The following is a 13166-nucleotide window of genomic DNA, read 5'->3' on the forward strand; positions in this document are numbered from 1 at the left end:
CGTGCTGGGGTGGTGTTTCAGGGATTAGGGCAGTGGTTTTCGGGCAGTGTAGGGGGTTGTGCTGGGGGGTGTTTCAGGGTTTAAGGCAGTGCAGTGGTGTTTGGGCAGTGTAGGGGGTCGTGCTGCGGCTGGTGTTTCAGGGTTTATGGTAGTGCAGTGGTGTTTGGGCAGTGTAGGGGGTCGTGCTGGGGCTGGTGTTTCAGGGTTCAGGGCAGTGCAGTGGTGTTCTGACAGTGTAGGGGGTTGTGCTGAAGCTGGTGTTTCAGTGTTCAGTGCAGTGGTGTTCGGGCAGTATAGGGGGTCATGCTGGGGCTGGTGTTTCAGGGTTCAGGGCAGTGCAGTGGTGTACGGGCAGTGTAGGGGGTTGTGCTGGGGCTGGTGTTTCAGGGTTTAGGGCAGTGCAGTGGTGTTCAGGCAGTGTAGGGGGTCGTGCTGGGGTGGTGTTTCAGGGTTTAGTGCAGTGGTGTTCGGGCAGTGTAGGGTGTCGTGCTGGGGGTGGTGTTTCAGGCTTTAGGGCAGTGCAGTGGTGTTCGGGCAGTGTAGGGGCTCTTGCTGGGGGTGGTGTTTCAGGCTTTAGGGCAATGCAGTGATCGGGCAGTGTAGGTGGTCGTGCTGGGGGTGGTGTTTCAGGCTTTAGGGCAGTGCAGTGCAGTGGTGTTCGGGCAGTGTAGGGGGACGTGCTGGGGGTAGTGTTTCAGGGTTTAGGACAGTGCAGTGGTGTTTTGGTAGTGTAGGGGGTCGTACTGTGGCTGGTGTTTTACGATTTAGGGTAGTGCAGTGGTGTTCGGGTAGTGTCGGGGGTCGTGCTGGGGGTGGTGTTTCAGGGTTTAGAGCAGTGCAGTGGTGTTCGGACAGTGTAGGGGCTCTTGCTGGGGGTGGTGTTTCAGGGTTTAGGGCAGTGGTGTTCAGGCAGTGTAGGGGGTCTTGCTGGGTTTTCGTGTTTCAGGGTTTAGGGCAGTGGTGTTTGGGTAGTGTAGGGGGTCGTGCTGGGGGTGGTGTTTCAGGCTTTAGGGCAGTGCAGTGATCGGGCAGTGTAGGTGGTCGTGCTGGGGGTGGTGTTTCAGGCTTTAGGGCAGTGCAGTGCAGTGGTGTTCGGGCAGTGTAGGGGACCGTGCTGGGGGTAGTGTTTCAGGGTTTAGGGCAGTGCAGTGGTGTTTTGGTATTGTAGGGGGTCGTACTGTGGGTGGTGTTTTACGGTTTAGGGTAGTGCAGTGGTGTTCGGGTAGTGTAGGGGGTCGTGCTGGGGGTGGTGTTTCAGGGTTTAGAGCAGTGCAGTGGTGTTCGGGCAGTGTAGGGGCTCTTGCTGGGGGTGGTGTTTCAGGGTTTAGGGCAGTGGTGTTCGGGCAGTGTAGGGGGTCGTGCTGGGGTAGTGTTTCAGGGTTTAGGGCAGTGCAGTGGTGTTCAGGCAGTGTAGGGGGTCATGCTGGGGGTAGTGTTTCAGGATTTAGGGCAGTGCAGTGGTGTTTGGGTAGTGTAGCGGGTCATGCTGGGGGTAGTGTTTTAGGGTTTAGGGTAGTGCAGTGGTGTTTGGGTATTGGGTATTGTAGGGGGTCATGCTGAGGGTAGATTTAGGGTTTAGGGTAAGGAAGTGGTGTTTGGGTAGTGTAGGGGGTCATGCTGGGGGTAGATTTAGGGTTTAGGGCAGTGCAGTGGTGTGTGGGTAGTGTAGGGAGTCGTGCTGGGGGAGTGTTTTAGGGATTAGGGTAGTGCAGTGGTGTTTGGGTAGTGTAGGGGTACTGCTGGGGGTAGTGTTTTAGGGTTTAGGGTAGTGCAGTGATGTTTGGGTAGTGTAGGGGGTACTGCTGGGGGTAGTGTTTAGGGTTTAGGGTAGTGCAGTGGTGTTTGTGTAGTGTAGGCGGTCGTGCTGGGGTAGTGTTTTAGGGTTTAGGGTAGTGCAGTGGTGTTTGAGTAGGGGGTCGTGCTGGGGGTAGTGTTTTAGGGTTTAGGGTAGTGCAGCGGTGTTTGTGTAGTGTATGGGGTAGTGTTTTAGGGTTTAGGGTTGTGCAGTGGTCTTTGGGGGTAGTGTTTTAGGGTTTAGGGTAGTGCAGTGGTGTTTTGGTAGTGTAGGGGGTCTTGCTGGGGGTGGTGTTTCAGGGTTTAGTGCAGTGCAGTGGTGTTCGGGCAGTGTAGGGGGTCGTGCTGGGGGTGGTGTTTCAGGGTTTAGCGCAGTGCAGTGGTGTTCGGGCAGTGTAGGGGGTCTTGCTGGGGGTGGTGTTTCAGGGTTTAGGGCAGTGCAGTGGTGTTCGGGCAGTGTAGGGGGTCTTTCTGGGGGTGGTGTTTCAGTGACAGGGCAGTGCAGTGGTGTTCGGGCAGTGTAGGGGGTCTTTCTGGGGGTGGTGTTTCAGGGTACAGGGCAGTGCAGTAGTGTTCGGGCAGTGTAGGGGGTCTTGCTGGGAGGTGGTGTTTCAGGGTTTAGGGCAGTGCAGTGGTGTTCGGGCAGTGTAGGGGGTCGTGCGGGGGGTGGTGTTTCAGGCTTTAGGGCAGTGCAGTGGTGTTCGGGCAGTGTAGGGGGTTGTGCGGGGGTGGTGTTTCAGGGTTTATGGCAGTGCAGTGGTGTTCGGGCAGTGTAGGGGGTCGTGCGGGGGGTTGGTGTTTCAGGGTTTATGGCAGTGCAGTGGTGTTCGGGGAATTGTAGGGGGTCATGCTGGGGGTGGTGTTTCAGGGTTTAGGGCAGTGCAGTGGTGTTCGGGCAGTGTAGGGCGTTGTGCTGGGGCTGGTGTTTCAGGGTTTAGGGCAGTGCAGTGGTGTTCGGGCAGTGTAGGGGGTCGTGCTGGGGCTGGTGTTTCAGTGTTCAGGACAGTGCAGTGCTGTTCGGACAGTGTAGGTGGTCGTGCTGGGGCTGGTGTTTCAGGCTTTAGGGCAGTGCAGTGGTGTTCTGGCAGTGTAGGGGGTCGTGCTGGGGCTGGTGTTTTAGTGTTCAGGACAGTGCGGTGCTGTTCGGGCAGTGTAGGTGGTCGTGCTGGGGCTGGTGTTTCAGGCTTTAGGGCAGTGCAGTGATTGGGCAGTGTAGGTGGTCGTGCTGGGGGTGGTGTTTCAGGCTTTAGGGCAGTGCAGTGATTGGGCAGTGTAGGGGGTTGTGCTGGGGGTGGTGTTTCAGGGTTTTGGCAGAGCAGTGGTGTTCGGGCAGTCTAGGGGGTCGTGCTGGGCGTGGTGTTTCAGGGTTTAGGGCAGTGGTGTTCGGGCAGTGTAGGGGGTCTTGCTGGGGTGGTGTTTCAGGATTTAGGGCAGTGGTGTTCGGGCAGTGTAGGGGGTCTTGCTGGGGTGGTGTTTCAGGATTTAGGGCAGTGGTGTTCGGGCAGTGTAGGGGGTCTTGCTGGGGGTGGTGTTTCAGGGTTTAGGGCAGTGCAGTGGTGTTCGGGCTGTGTAGGGGCTCTTGCTGGGGGTGGTGTTCAAGGGTTTAGGGCAGTGGTGTTCGGGCAGTGTAGGGGGTCTTGCTGGGGGTGGTGTTTCAGGGTTTATGGCAGTGCAGTGGTGTTCGGGCAGTGTAGGGGGTCGTGCTGGGGTTAGTGTTTCAGGGTTTAGGGCAGTGCAGTGGTGTTTGGGCAGTGTAGGGGGTCGTGCTGGGGGGTGGTGTTTCAGGGTTTAGGGCAGTGCAGTGGTGTTCGGGCAGTGTAGGGGCTCTTGCTGGGTGGTGTTTCAGGGTTTAGGGCAGTGGTGTTCGGGCAGTGTAGGGGGTCTTGCTGGGGATGGTGTTTCAGGGTTTAGGGCTGTGGTGTTCGGGCAGTGTAGAGGGTCTTGCTGGGGGCGGTGTTTCAGGGTTTAGGGCAGTGCAGTGGTGTTCGTGCAGTGTAAGGGGTCGTGCTGAAGGTGGTGTTTCAGGGTTTAGGGCAGTGCAGTGGTGTTCGGGCAGTGTAGGGGGTCATGCTGGGGGTAGTGTTTCAGGGTTTAGGGCAGTGCAGTGGTGTTTTGGCATTGTAGGGGGTCGTGCTGGGGTAGTGTTTCAGGGTTTAGGGCAGTGCAGTGGTGTTTGTGCAGTGTAGGGGGTCGTGCTTAGGTAGTGTTTTAGGGTTTAGGGCAGTGCAGTGGTGTTTGTGTAGTGGGGAGCGCATGCGCTGCGTCGCTAGACGAGACCTAAAAAGCATTGCACCAAGATGGCTGCCATCACTTCCTGTATTGAAGTGTTGGCAGCCAATTAGAGCCAAGCTCGTGCTTGTGTACTTAGGTCCCGCCCAGATATATAAAGATTTTTTTCCTTTAATATCTTGAAAACTACTGAACAGATTTACACCATTCAAAGAAAGGTCGCTTTATGAACCAAGCACTACCTCTTTGCCAAATTTGGTGTAATTCCGTTCAGCAGTTTCAGCTGTAACCATGTCTAAAGTTTCCTATGGGAAATTGATTTTTTGACCTCTATTTTTTTAATTTCTCAGGAACTACTTAACAGATTTACACCATTTTTTTAAAAAAAGGTTTCTTTCTGAACCAATGGCTACCTTTTTGCCAAATTTGGTGTAATTCCATTCAGCAGTTCGGGCTGAAGTCGTGTCTAAAGTTTCCTATGGGAAATAACATTGAGAAAACAGGTTTTGGGACCCCCATTTTTTCTTAGCTCCCACTTTGCGGATCACCCCAAAACTTTCAGGATAGAAGCTGACCGGAGCGGGCCACAAATTTTGAAAATATCGCGAAGATTCGTTAACCAGCGCCAAAGTTATTGGGAAAAGAAAAAACGCTTTTCCTATGGAAAGTAGGTCCTAACTATAACTATCTACTGGCGACTTACCAGGATTTACAGCTCTCATTTTAAGATCAAACACTATGGCTCCACATATGGTACTCACCAGAACACTGCATCATGGGAGCTGTAGTTCTCCAGCATCGAACTGCAGCTGAGAATGATCAGTAGGAGGAGCCAGACGACCTCCCCTGATTGTGAGGGCCTGAGAATATCAAGGGTGTGAGGAGGAGTGTTCCCGGTCAAGCTAGCGGCATCTGAAGAAGGCAAACGCGGAAATGCATCATGCCATACCAAGCTGTCATTAAAGCATTCTCAAAAGCTCCCCGCTGTGTCCTCTGGCTTTCTTCACGAAGGGGTCTTTTGTTGGATAGTTTACGTGCCTGCCAGCAGCACGTTAAGAGGACCCGTTCTGCAAAGCGTCCTGCGAATGTTGGCATCTATGCAGTTGTTTACCTGAGGGATCGGATATCGCAGGACTGCCGCAGAATCAATTCAGGCAAGCGGCCACTGTCAGGCACAGCCCGTGACTTCACGGGAAAGCGGGATCACTGTATCCCAGTTTCATGGCCCGGTTTGACTTTGATGTTGGGGCTGGAACGTTGGGGAACCGAGAGAATGCTGGACTGTTATTTACGGGATTTCTTCACATCTACAATATCCCCACTCCTTGACAGGATTTACAGCTCTCATTTTAAGATCAAACACTATGGCTCCACATATGGTACTCACCAGAACACTGCATCATGGGAGCTGTAGTTCTCCAACATCGAACTGCAGCTGAGAATGATCGGTAGGAGGAGCCAGCTGACCTCCCCTGATTGGGAGGGCCTGAGAATATCAAGGGTGTAAGGAGGAGTGTTCCCGGTCAAGCTAGCGGCATCTGAAGAAGGCAAACGCCGAAATGCATCATGCTATACCAACCTGTCATTAAAGCATTCTCGAAAGCTCCCCGCTGTGTACTCTGGCTTTCTTCACAAAGGGTCTTTTGTTGGATATATATATATATATATCTGTAAGAAATTGGGTTACCCGTTGACGGAGAGTGAAACCCTACTCAAGCAGCAACCACAATCTTTGTCAGGGTGAAGGCTGAAGAGTTGTTGTCTGAAGTCCAATATTTATACCTGGTGCCTGCTTTGAAGTGAGAGAAACGTCTAGAAGATTCCCTTTGGAGTGTTAAGGTTTCCTTAAGCCCATGCCCCGTCTGTACACTACTACAGGGGTTACCAGACATATGCAAATCAGTCTTGACACTACTACTTATGGGACCAGTCCAGCCCAAACTGCCTAGCAGGGTCCACCCTGGACCAGATACCAGCATCCTGGGACAGGTTTCAGGGTATCACCCCTCATCAGCCAGGCTAGCTTCAATCCAGTGGAACAGCAAGCCAGATATCTTGAATGGGGTCGAATGTTTTATTTATTCGGCATGCCGTCCATCACTTGTGGCCGCAGCAAATTTCTAAAAGTGGCATTTTCAAAGTTGTAATCCAAAATCCGACTTTGCCAAAAAAGAGGATTTTTCATTACAATTCCAAAGACACCAAACATGAACAGTTCACCTGTTCCCATTTGGAAGTTGCAACTTATTCATTGTAATAAGGTAACTCCAAAATGCACTGAACCCTATCCTCTGGCCTGTCCAGGGCCTACCCTAGAGGTGACTTACAGGTATTAAAAGGAAAGTTTGGGCCTGGCAAAAGGTTGATTTTGCCAGGTCAAATTGGCAGTTTAAAACTACACACACAAGCTGCAAAGGCAGTCCTGAGACCTGTTTAATGGGCTACTCGATCTATTAGTGGGCCTGCACAACAAGTGTTGCAGGCCCACTAACAGCATTCAATTTATAGGCCCTAGGTTCAAGTAGTGCTAATTTACTAGGGACTTATGAGTAAATAAATATCCCAATTGGGGACAAACCAATGGTACCATGTTTTAAAGAGCGAGCACGCACTTTAGCACTGGTTAGCAGTGGTAAAGTGCACAGAGTTGTAAGGCCAAGAAAAACGAGTTCAGAAAAATATATATGAGTTAGGCAAAAATTGGGGGAAGACCACCCTAAGGTTGACAGATTTAAAAGTATAAATATACAGACATAAAAAATATCAGACTTTACAACATGCAATCTGGTGTAAAGGCATGCGTTGTAAAGCACTGCATGATATTTCAGTGCATTATAAAATTCAATGCATTGTAATGCCTGATGGGGTAAAGCCCTGCGTTGTAATGTCTGATATTTCTGTGCTTTACAATAATGCTTCACTCCATACTGTATAAAACACTGTTGTAGTTTCTGGCCTTCGCCACAATAACAGCTAAACCTCGATTCGAGCTCCAAATATGGCTCCAGCTACAGTGGGCATGGTGCACACCAAGAGCCAGTGAGCAGGCACAATTGAAATGTAGAAGAGTGTAACAAAATGTGCATAAGGGGACCTGAGTGAGTGAAGTGGTGTGGAGGGCACAGAGGTGCTAGGGGTAGCTGATAAAGGTCAAGAAGATCACGTAGCATGGAGAAATTATGCACAGACATTTAGATTTGTTGCTTTTGGTCACCGTGTCAGTGGAACTGTAACAAAGGTGTCCCGGGTCCCAATGCAATCAAGAAAATTGGACTTCTTTGTCACTTGAGTAGTGAAAATCTAGCCATAAGTGGGGTATCGAAGGCACGTCTCGTCTTTGGGACCCGATGCCTCTGGAACTGCTGCACTAATGATAGCTGCACCCCTACATCTCAGAGACAGCTCTACTGTGTGCATGGGGCAACGGTCATAACGTGAAGATATTATTAGCCCTTATTGAACACTGAGGAACATTAGCTCCAATTCTGGGGGCACAAAAAAGTGGCATAGACCAGTCAGAGTGGAGTTCTGGGAGAAGCCAGCAGAGACTATGGGGACACCTGTGATGAGAATGGTTACATTTGTAGTTCACAGTGATTAGCATTGTCAAACCCCATTTAAACTTCCTTTCAAACCCTTGTCATTGGTTCTTTTCTGCCAAATGCAGTTTTATTCATGACCAGTTTTTCCAACAATCGCTTGGGGTTTAATCTTCCCCTGACACTGATATGTGGGTTCAAATTGGTAAATTTATATAAATTTGAAGCTTCAATTACACTGATAATATTTTCTGATCTGTAGGCAATGTTTGCTTTTATGGCATAATTTCCATGTTGTTGTAGGACATTTAATTGCAGCTCTGGCGCGTAAGTTTTATGTGTGCCCCTTATGACCTTTCTTTGAAGCTCATGTTTTTTTGCCAGATTGTTTGCCAAACTGTAAAGGGACGTTTTGGCCACCCTCCCTTTGCTTGCTCGATGTATGGTATTCAGAGAGACAGTAAAGTTTGACAAGTCACGCTGCTGCACCTGGATATGATGCCTTTTGAATGGATATTTTGACTTCAGCACCAAAACCTGTCTCCACCACTATTATTTTATTTGTTTAGGTGTTAAGTAAATTGATGGATGCTACAAAAGCTGCCAAGGAGATGAACGGGTCAGTCAAGTTATCCGTGATTTATAAACTAAAAAAAATAAAAAGGTAAGTGCCCAGTTTAACTTTACTCCTTTATTTTAATGAAGTGTGAATAATGAACTCCTACTTTTATTTATTTTAGCATTAGTTGAGAGGCTTAGGATAAGTTATGGAACACATTTTATTTGTGGCTGCTTGAAGATGAAACACCAATGAGATGCTGTCCTTTCTCAGATGCAGTAGCATCTTATAATAAACTCTTCAGCTGGAAAGAGAACTTAACTTCTGTGTTCAGTGCTTCAAAGTGAGCGACCTAAAGGAATCCTGTATACGCAGCCTTCAACGCCCATTAGGAAACCTCACTGCAATATGTCTTCATATCTCTTATCATTCTTAACTTGACTTTGTGAACAGATCTGGCCAATGCTAAGCCAGGCTGGTGTTGGCAATGTGAATATGTTTGGGAATCATCACCACTAGATTCAATGATCATTTTTCTCATCACATCTAAGGCACCTTTCTGCTGTAGAGTTCGAATTTGATAGGTTTTTGGGCTTAATGCATCCACTACACTTGCACTGTTTTTTCTATTGCAATAAAGTCCCATCTTTTTGACCACTTTTCACATTGTCCCCTTAGACAGCCCCGCCCCACTTACTACGGCAGAAAGGTATTTACGTTCCATAGATGTTAAGAGAACTAACTAAACAAAATAAGGCATTCAAGTCAAAGCAGCATTTCCTTAATTATGGATTTCTGGATGCATGTTGACTTGTAAGCAGTCCATTGCTGTAGGGATGGTTTCATGTATGACTTCTTGTTGTCAACAGGCCTCTCCCTCCCTAGATCGGAAGCTCATCCTAATAGGGGACAACAAACGACCAGATCACCTCTAAAGAGGAATGTCCGAAGACTTAAAATGTTAATTCCTGCTACCCTGAGATCCCTTTCTTTCACTGCCAAGCATTGTTTCGTGGTTATGAGACTCTTGATAAGGTCAGGCCCTCCTACACAAGCTCTGTATGACCTGTGCTCCTGGTCTGTCACTCCCCTCGAGGGGGCAGGGAGGGATTCTCGCGCTGCTCTATTCAAGTCAAGTCAAGTCAAGAATACTTTATTCGGTTTTAAAGACAAAAACCATGAAAGTTACAGCAGTAAATTTCAGTAATACATAATACACATAGAATATAAAAAGGAGAAGGGTCAAAATTTAAAACATATTAAAGACCCAATGTTTTCCTGAGTTTAAAAACAGTTTTAAAAAAACTTAGGACTGCGGTAATGGTAAGAAGAGTATCCATTCTCTGTAGTTCTAAAAAGGCAAGGCGATAGTTATTGATTTTCCATTCTTTAAGAAGTGGAGTAATATATAACCTACGAGGTGTAGTATACAATTTGCAAAAGAATAAAATGTGAATATCTGACTGGGATGAAGAATCATCACACAAGCATGGAGGTAGATTTGACGACCACGAATTCATAACTGGGAGAGACAAAAGTCTAAAAACAATAGACAATCTAAAACGGGTCAAGATAAAACGATCATAATTTGATATCGACAATGATAAATATGGCTGTACTTTAATACCAGAGAGCAGAGGAAAATGTAGAGATACAGTCTTTTTCTTCATTTCCTCCACCCTTCTAATTTCCATGAGGTATTCCAGGGATAACCTAAACAAAGATTTCCTAGAAACCTGGTCCATTAAGAGTGGCTCTTCGAAATATTGTGGGCAACCAATTTTACCAAGAAATGTTCTAACATAAGTTAGCCATTCTACACAACCCACATTTTCCAATTTAAGGACGTCCTGCAGGATGGCCCGATTCATGGTGCACTCATTAGTTGTCCAGATCCTATGCCATAAGAGAACTGGCTGGATTCTAATCGAATCGGATATATATGTTAGACCAAGTTCAATGTGGCAGATATAGGTCGCGACACACTGAGGTACTGCCAGGACATATCTCAAAAATCTGTTTTCCACTTTCTGGATCGAATCAATGTTAAAATAGCCCCAAAGACCTGAGCCATACATAGCAACCGATATACATGTGGCATTATAAATTGTTAAAATTTCTTTAATCGGTTTCTTTCCCAGTTTTTTAATAAAATTCTTTAAGGCCATTATAGTTTTTTGGAACAAAAAAGTTCTGGCCTTAACTGCATGGGACCACACCCCATTTTCGTGGAACAGAACGCCAAGATAGGGGAAGGTAGAAGTAGATTCCAAACAAACTCCATTCAAGAACATTCTTTTAGTATGTTTGCCAGTTTTTTTGCCACAGTTCATTGTGAAGGTTTTACTACAATTAACCCTTAAATCTAGATTGGACATAAAAGATTCAAAGGATTGTATCAAAGATTGTAGCGCCATGGGGGTGCGAGCCATTAAAACTGCGTCATCCGCATATAGGAGCGCGGGGACGAACCTTCCCCCAATCCTAGGCATGTCCACACACTCCCGCAAGAGGTGGCGCTCAAGACCATTAATATACACCAGGAATAAGAAGGGGGCCAGGACGCATCCCTGACGCACGCCCCGGCCCACCCGAAAGCTCCTGGTACATTGGCCCCCACTGCCAAAGCGAACCGTAGCATTAGCACCTGAATAAAGATCCTTCAAGAAGCACACGATTGAATCCTCCACATCTATCTCTTTTAAAATTGCCCATAATTTAGCATGTGAAACACAATCAAACGCTGACGAAAGGTCAACGAACGTAAAGTACAGGCACTCACCCTTTATGCTAAGATATTTTGATTGTATTAACATCAGATTTAGGCACTGTTCAATGGTGCCAATACCCTTTTGGAAACCGTATTGTAGGTCACTCATTATGTCATTTTCTACTGCCCAGCTATGTAGTCTAGCCAAGATAATTCTCCCCAGGATTTTAACAGATGAGTCCAATAAGGAGATTGGTCTGTAACAGGCACAACATTGTCTGTCTCCCTTTTTGTAAATGGGTACAATCACCGAAGTGAACCAGGACGGGTTTAGGCCCCTAGCCAGTGCTGCATTAAATAATTGCACCAGCATGGGACCCCAAAGCTCAGCATTTCCTTTATACAAATCAGCAGGGATCCCATCGGGCCCTGCAGCTTTGCCGCCCTTCATTGCATTCAAACCCTTATTGACTTCCTCCAGGGTTACTGCCAATTTTTCACTCCCTTCACCTATAAGATCCCCAGTGATAGGGCTAGTAATATTGGGAAATTCTTGTGAACTATAAAGGCTAGAAAAATGCGCCACCCAATCCTCCTCTGTGATAGCAATCTCTATACGCGCCTTAGAATTATCGTATAGGAAAGGTGTATTAACAGCCCTCCAGAATGCAGATGTATCCTTCTGTTGCGATGCTTCACATAGCATTTCCAGGGCATTCTTTTTTATATCCATTTTCCTATTCTTTAAGGCTTCATTATATTTTTTCCTGCAGTGTCTTATTTCGATGGGATCACGTGGAGTTCTATGAACGGCTCTTTTTAAAGCTGTTAAAGATCTGGTGCAGGCATTATCAAACCAGCTTCTCTTACCCTTTGCACCGTTGTTTGCCTCCACCCACAATATATTCTTAATTGTGGTGGCTATTATATTAAAGTGTTCGATAATCAAGTCACTACTAGATTTATCATCTAAGCAGATGGCAAAACTACCAGGGCAAACCTTCAATAGGTTGTCTAAGAACCTTTCCGGGACAACCTTGTCCCATTTTAAATAGTACCCATTTTGACTACCAAGGGCCATATCCGATGCTATATGTGTAAGAGGCACATCCTCTTGTTGATCAGGAAAAAGATTTTCAACCACCATAATCTGGGGCAAATGATCGCTTACCGGCAGGTCCATGGTACTAGATTTAATATATTTGTGACTGCAATTATTTGAGGCAATAATAAAGTCGATGGTGGATGATGCACCTTTACCAATAAATGTAGGCACGAAGGTGGTAGGATTTTGGGCGGATTCATTTACATAGCCTAAATCATACATAAACATAATGTCATTCAATAAATCCCCAATCAGAGAATGTTCGAAATGAGTTAAGTTAGATTCCTGCTCTATCATTAACCCGCATAATCCCTGTTTACTCTTAGTACAAAGTTTAGAATTAAAATCCCCCCCCCAAACAAACATAACTTCTCTATCGGTTTTGTCTATTTCATGATATAAATCCTCCCTCAGTGTTGCTAGGACACTGGGGATTTCTTTCCTTGGTATATTATTGTAAAAATTAATAATAACGACATTAAGTCCCTTTATATTCCTTAAAATAATCAGTTGATAAAAGCTAGATTTTGGGGAAAACCAGATCCCATCATATCTAAGCAAATTAGAGACAAAAGTCAATAGACCTCCCTTAGCTCTACCATGGGTACCCCCCACCGCCGGGGTAAAAAAACTTCTATACCCATGCATGTTCACTGGGTCTAAGGACCATGTTTCCTGGAAGGCCAGGATATCATGACCATCCATGAGTGTGCCCCAGGATGGGTTATTGATTTTCTCCCTAAGACCTGCCACATTCCAAAATAGAAGTGTGCAGGTTTTCCTATTAACTTTAACTTTGATTTCCCCATTGCTTAAATTACTAGGGGTCCCAGACTCCTGGATTTGATTATGACAGGGGCTCCCAATGAGTCCCTCATCATTTAAATTAAATGTGTGTAAGGCCTTATGGCTGGGATCATAACTATCCATCCTCTTATTATCATAGGTTGTACTATGAATAGTTTGTGCATACATAATAACCTCGGTGCAAAATAATGACGCCTGTTCATTGGTGTTCTCCTGAGTATCGACATTATGTACACCTGGACTAATAGGTAGGCTATTGGGAGTAACGGTCTTGCGTCAATCCACATATTCTAACCCTGAAAAGACATCAAACCGGTTTTGGGTTGGTAAATTATAGGCAGGCAGGACAATGTCTCTATTTTCCCACAAATAATTGTTCAAACCTCTATTAGGAGGATGGGGTTGTCTAGACTGGCAATTGAA

The 13166-nt window shown here is 46.6% G+C and overlaps 1 protein-coding gene across 1 annotated transcript in view; it reads left to right on the forward strand.

Moving 5' to 3' along the window:
• The window catches only part of CFAP46 (cilia and flagella associated protein 46), a 1240276-nt gene that overhangs the window by 291871 nt on the left and 935239 nt on the right, over positions 1 to 13166 (forward strand). The window contains exon 8 of the mRNA XM_085606190.1: positions 8132 to 8226. Within this exon, the coding sequence (XP_085462316.1) occupies positions 8132 to 8226 (95 nt within the window). The remainder of the gene's footprint in view (positions 1 to 8131; positions 8227 to 13166) is intronic.

The sequence above is a fragment of the Triturus cristatus genome, chromosome 1_2, assembly GCF_964204655.1.
Source record: "Triturus cristatus chromosome 1_2, aTriCri1.1, whole genome shotgun sequence".
NCBI classification, from domain to species: Eukaryota; Metazoa; Chordata; class Amphibia; order Caudata; family Salamandridae; genus Triturus; species Triturus cristatus.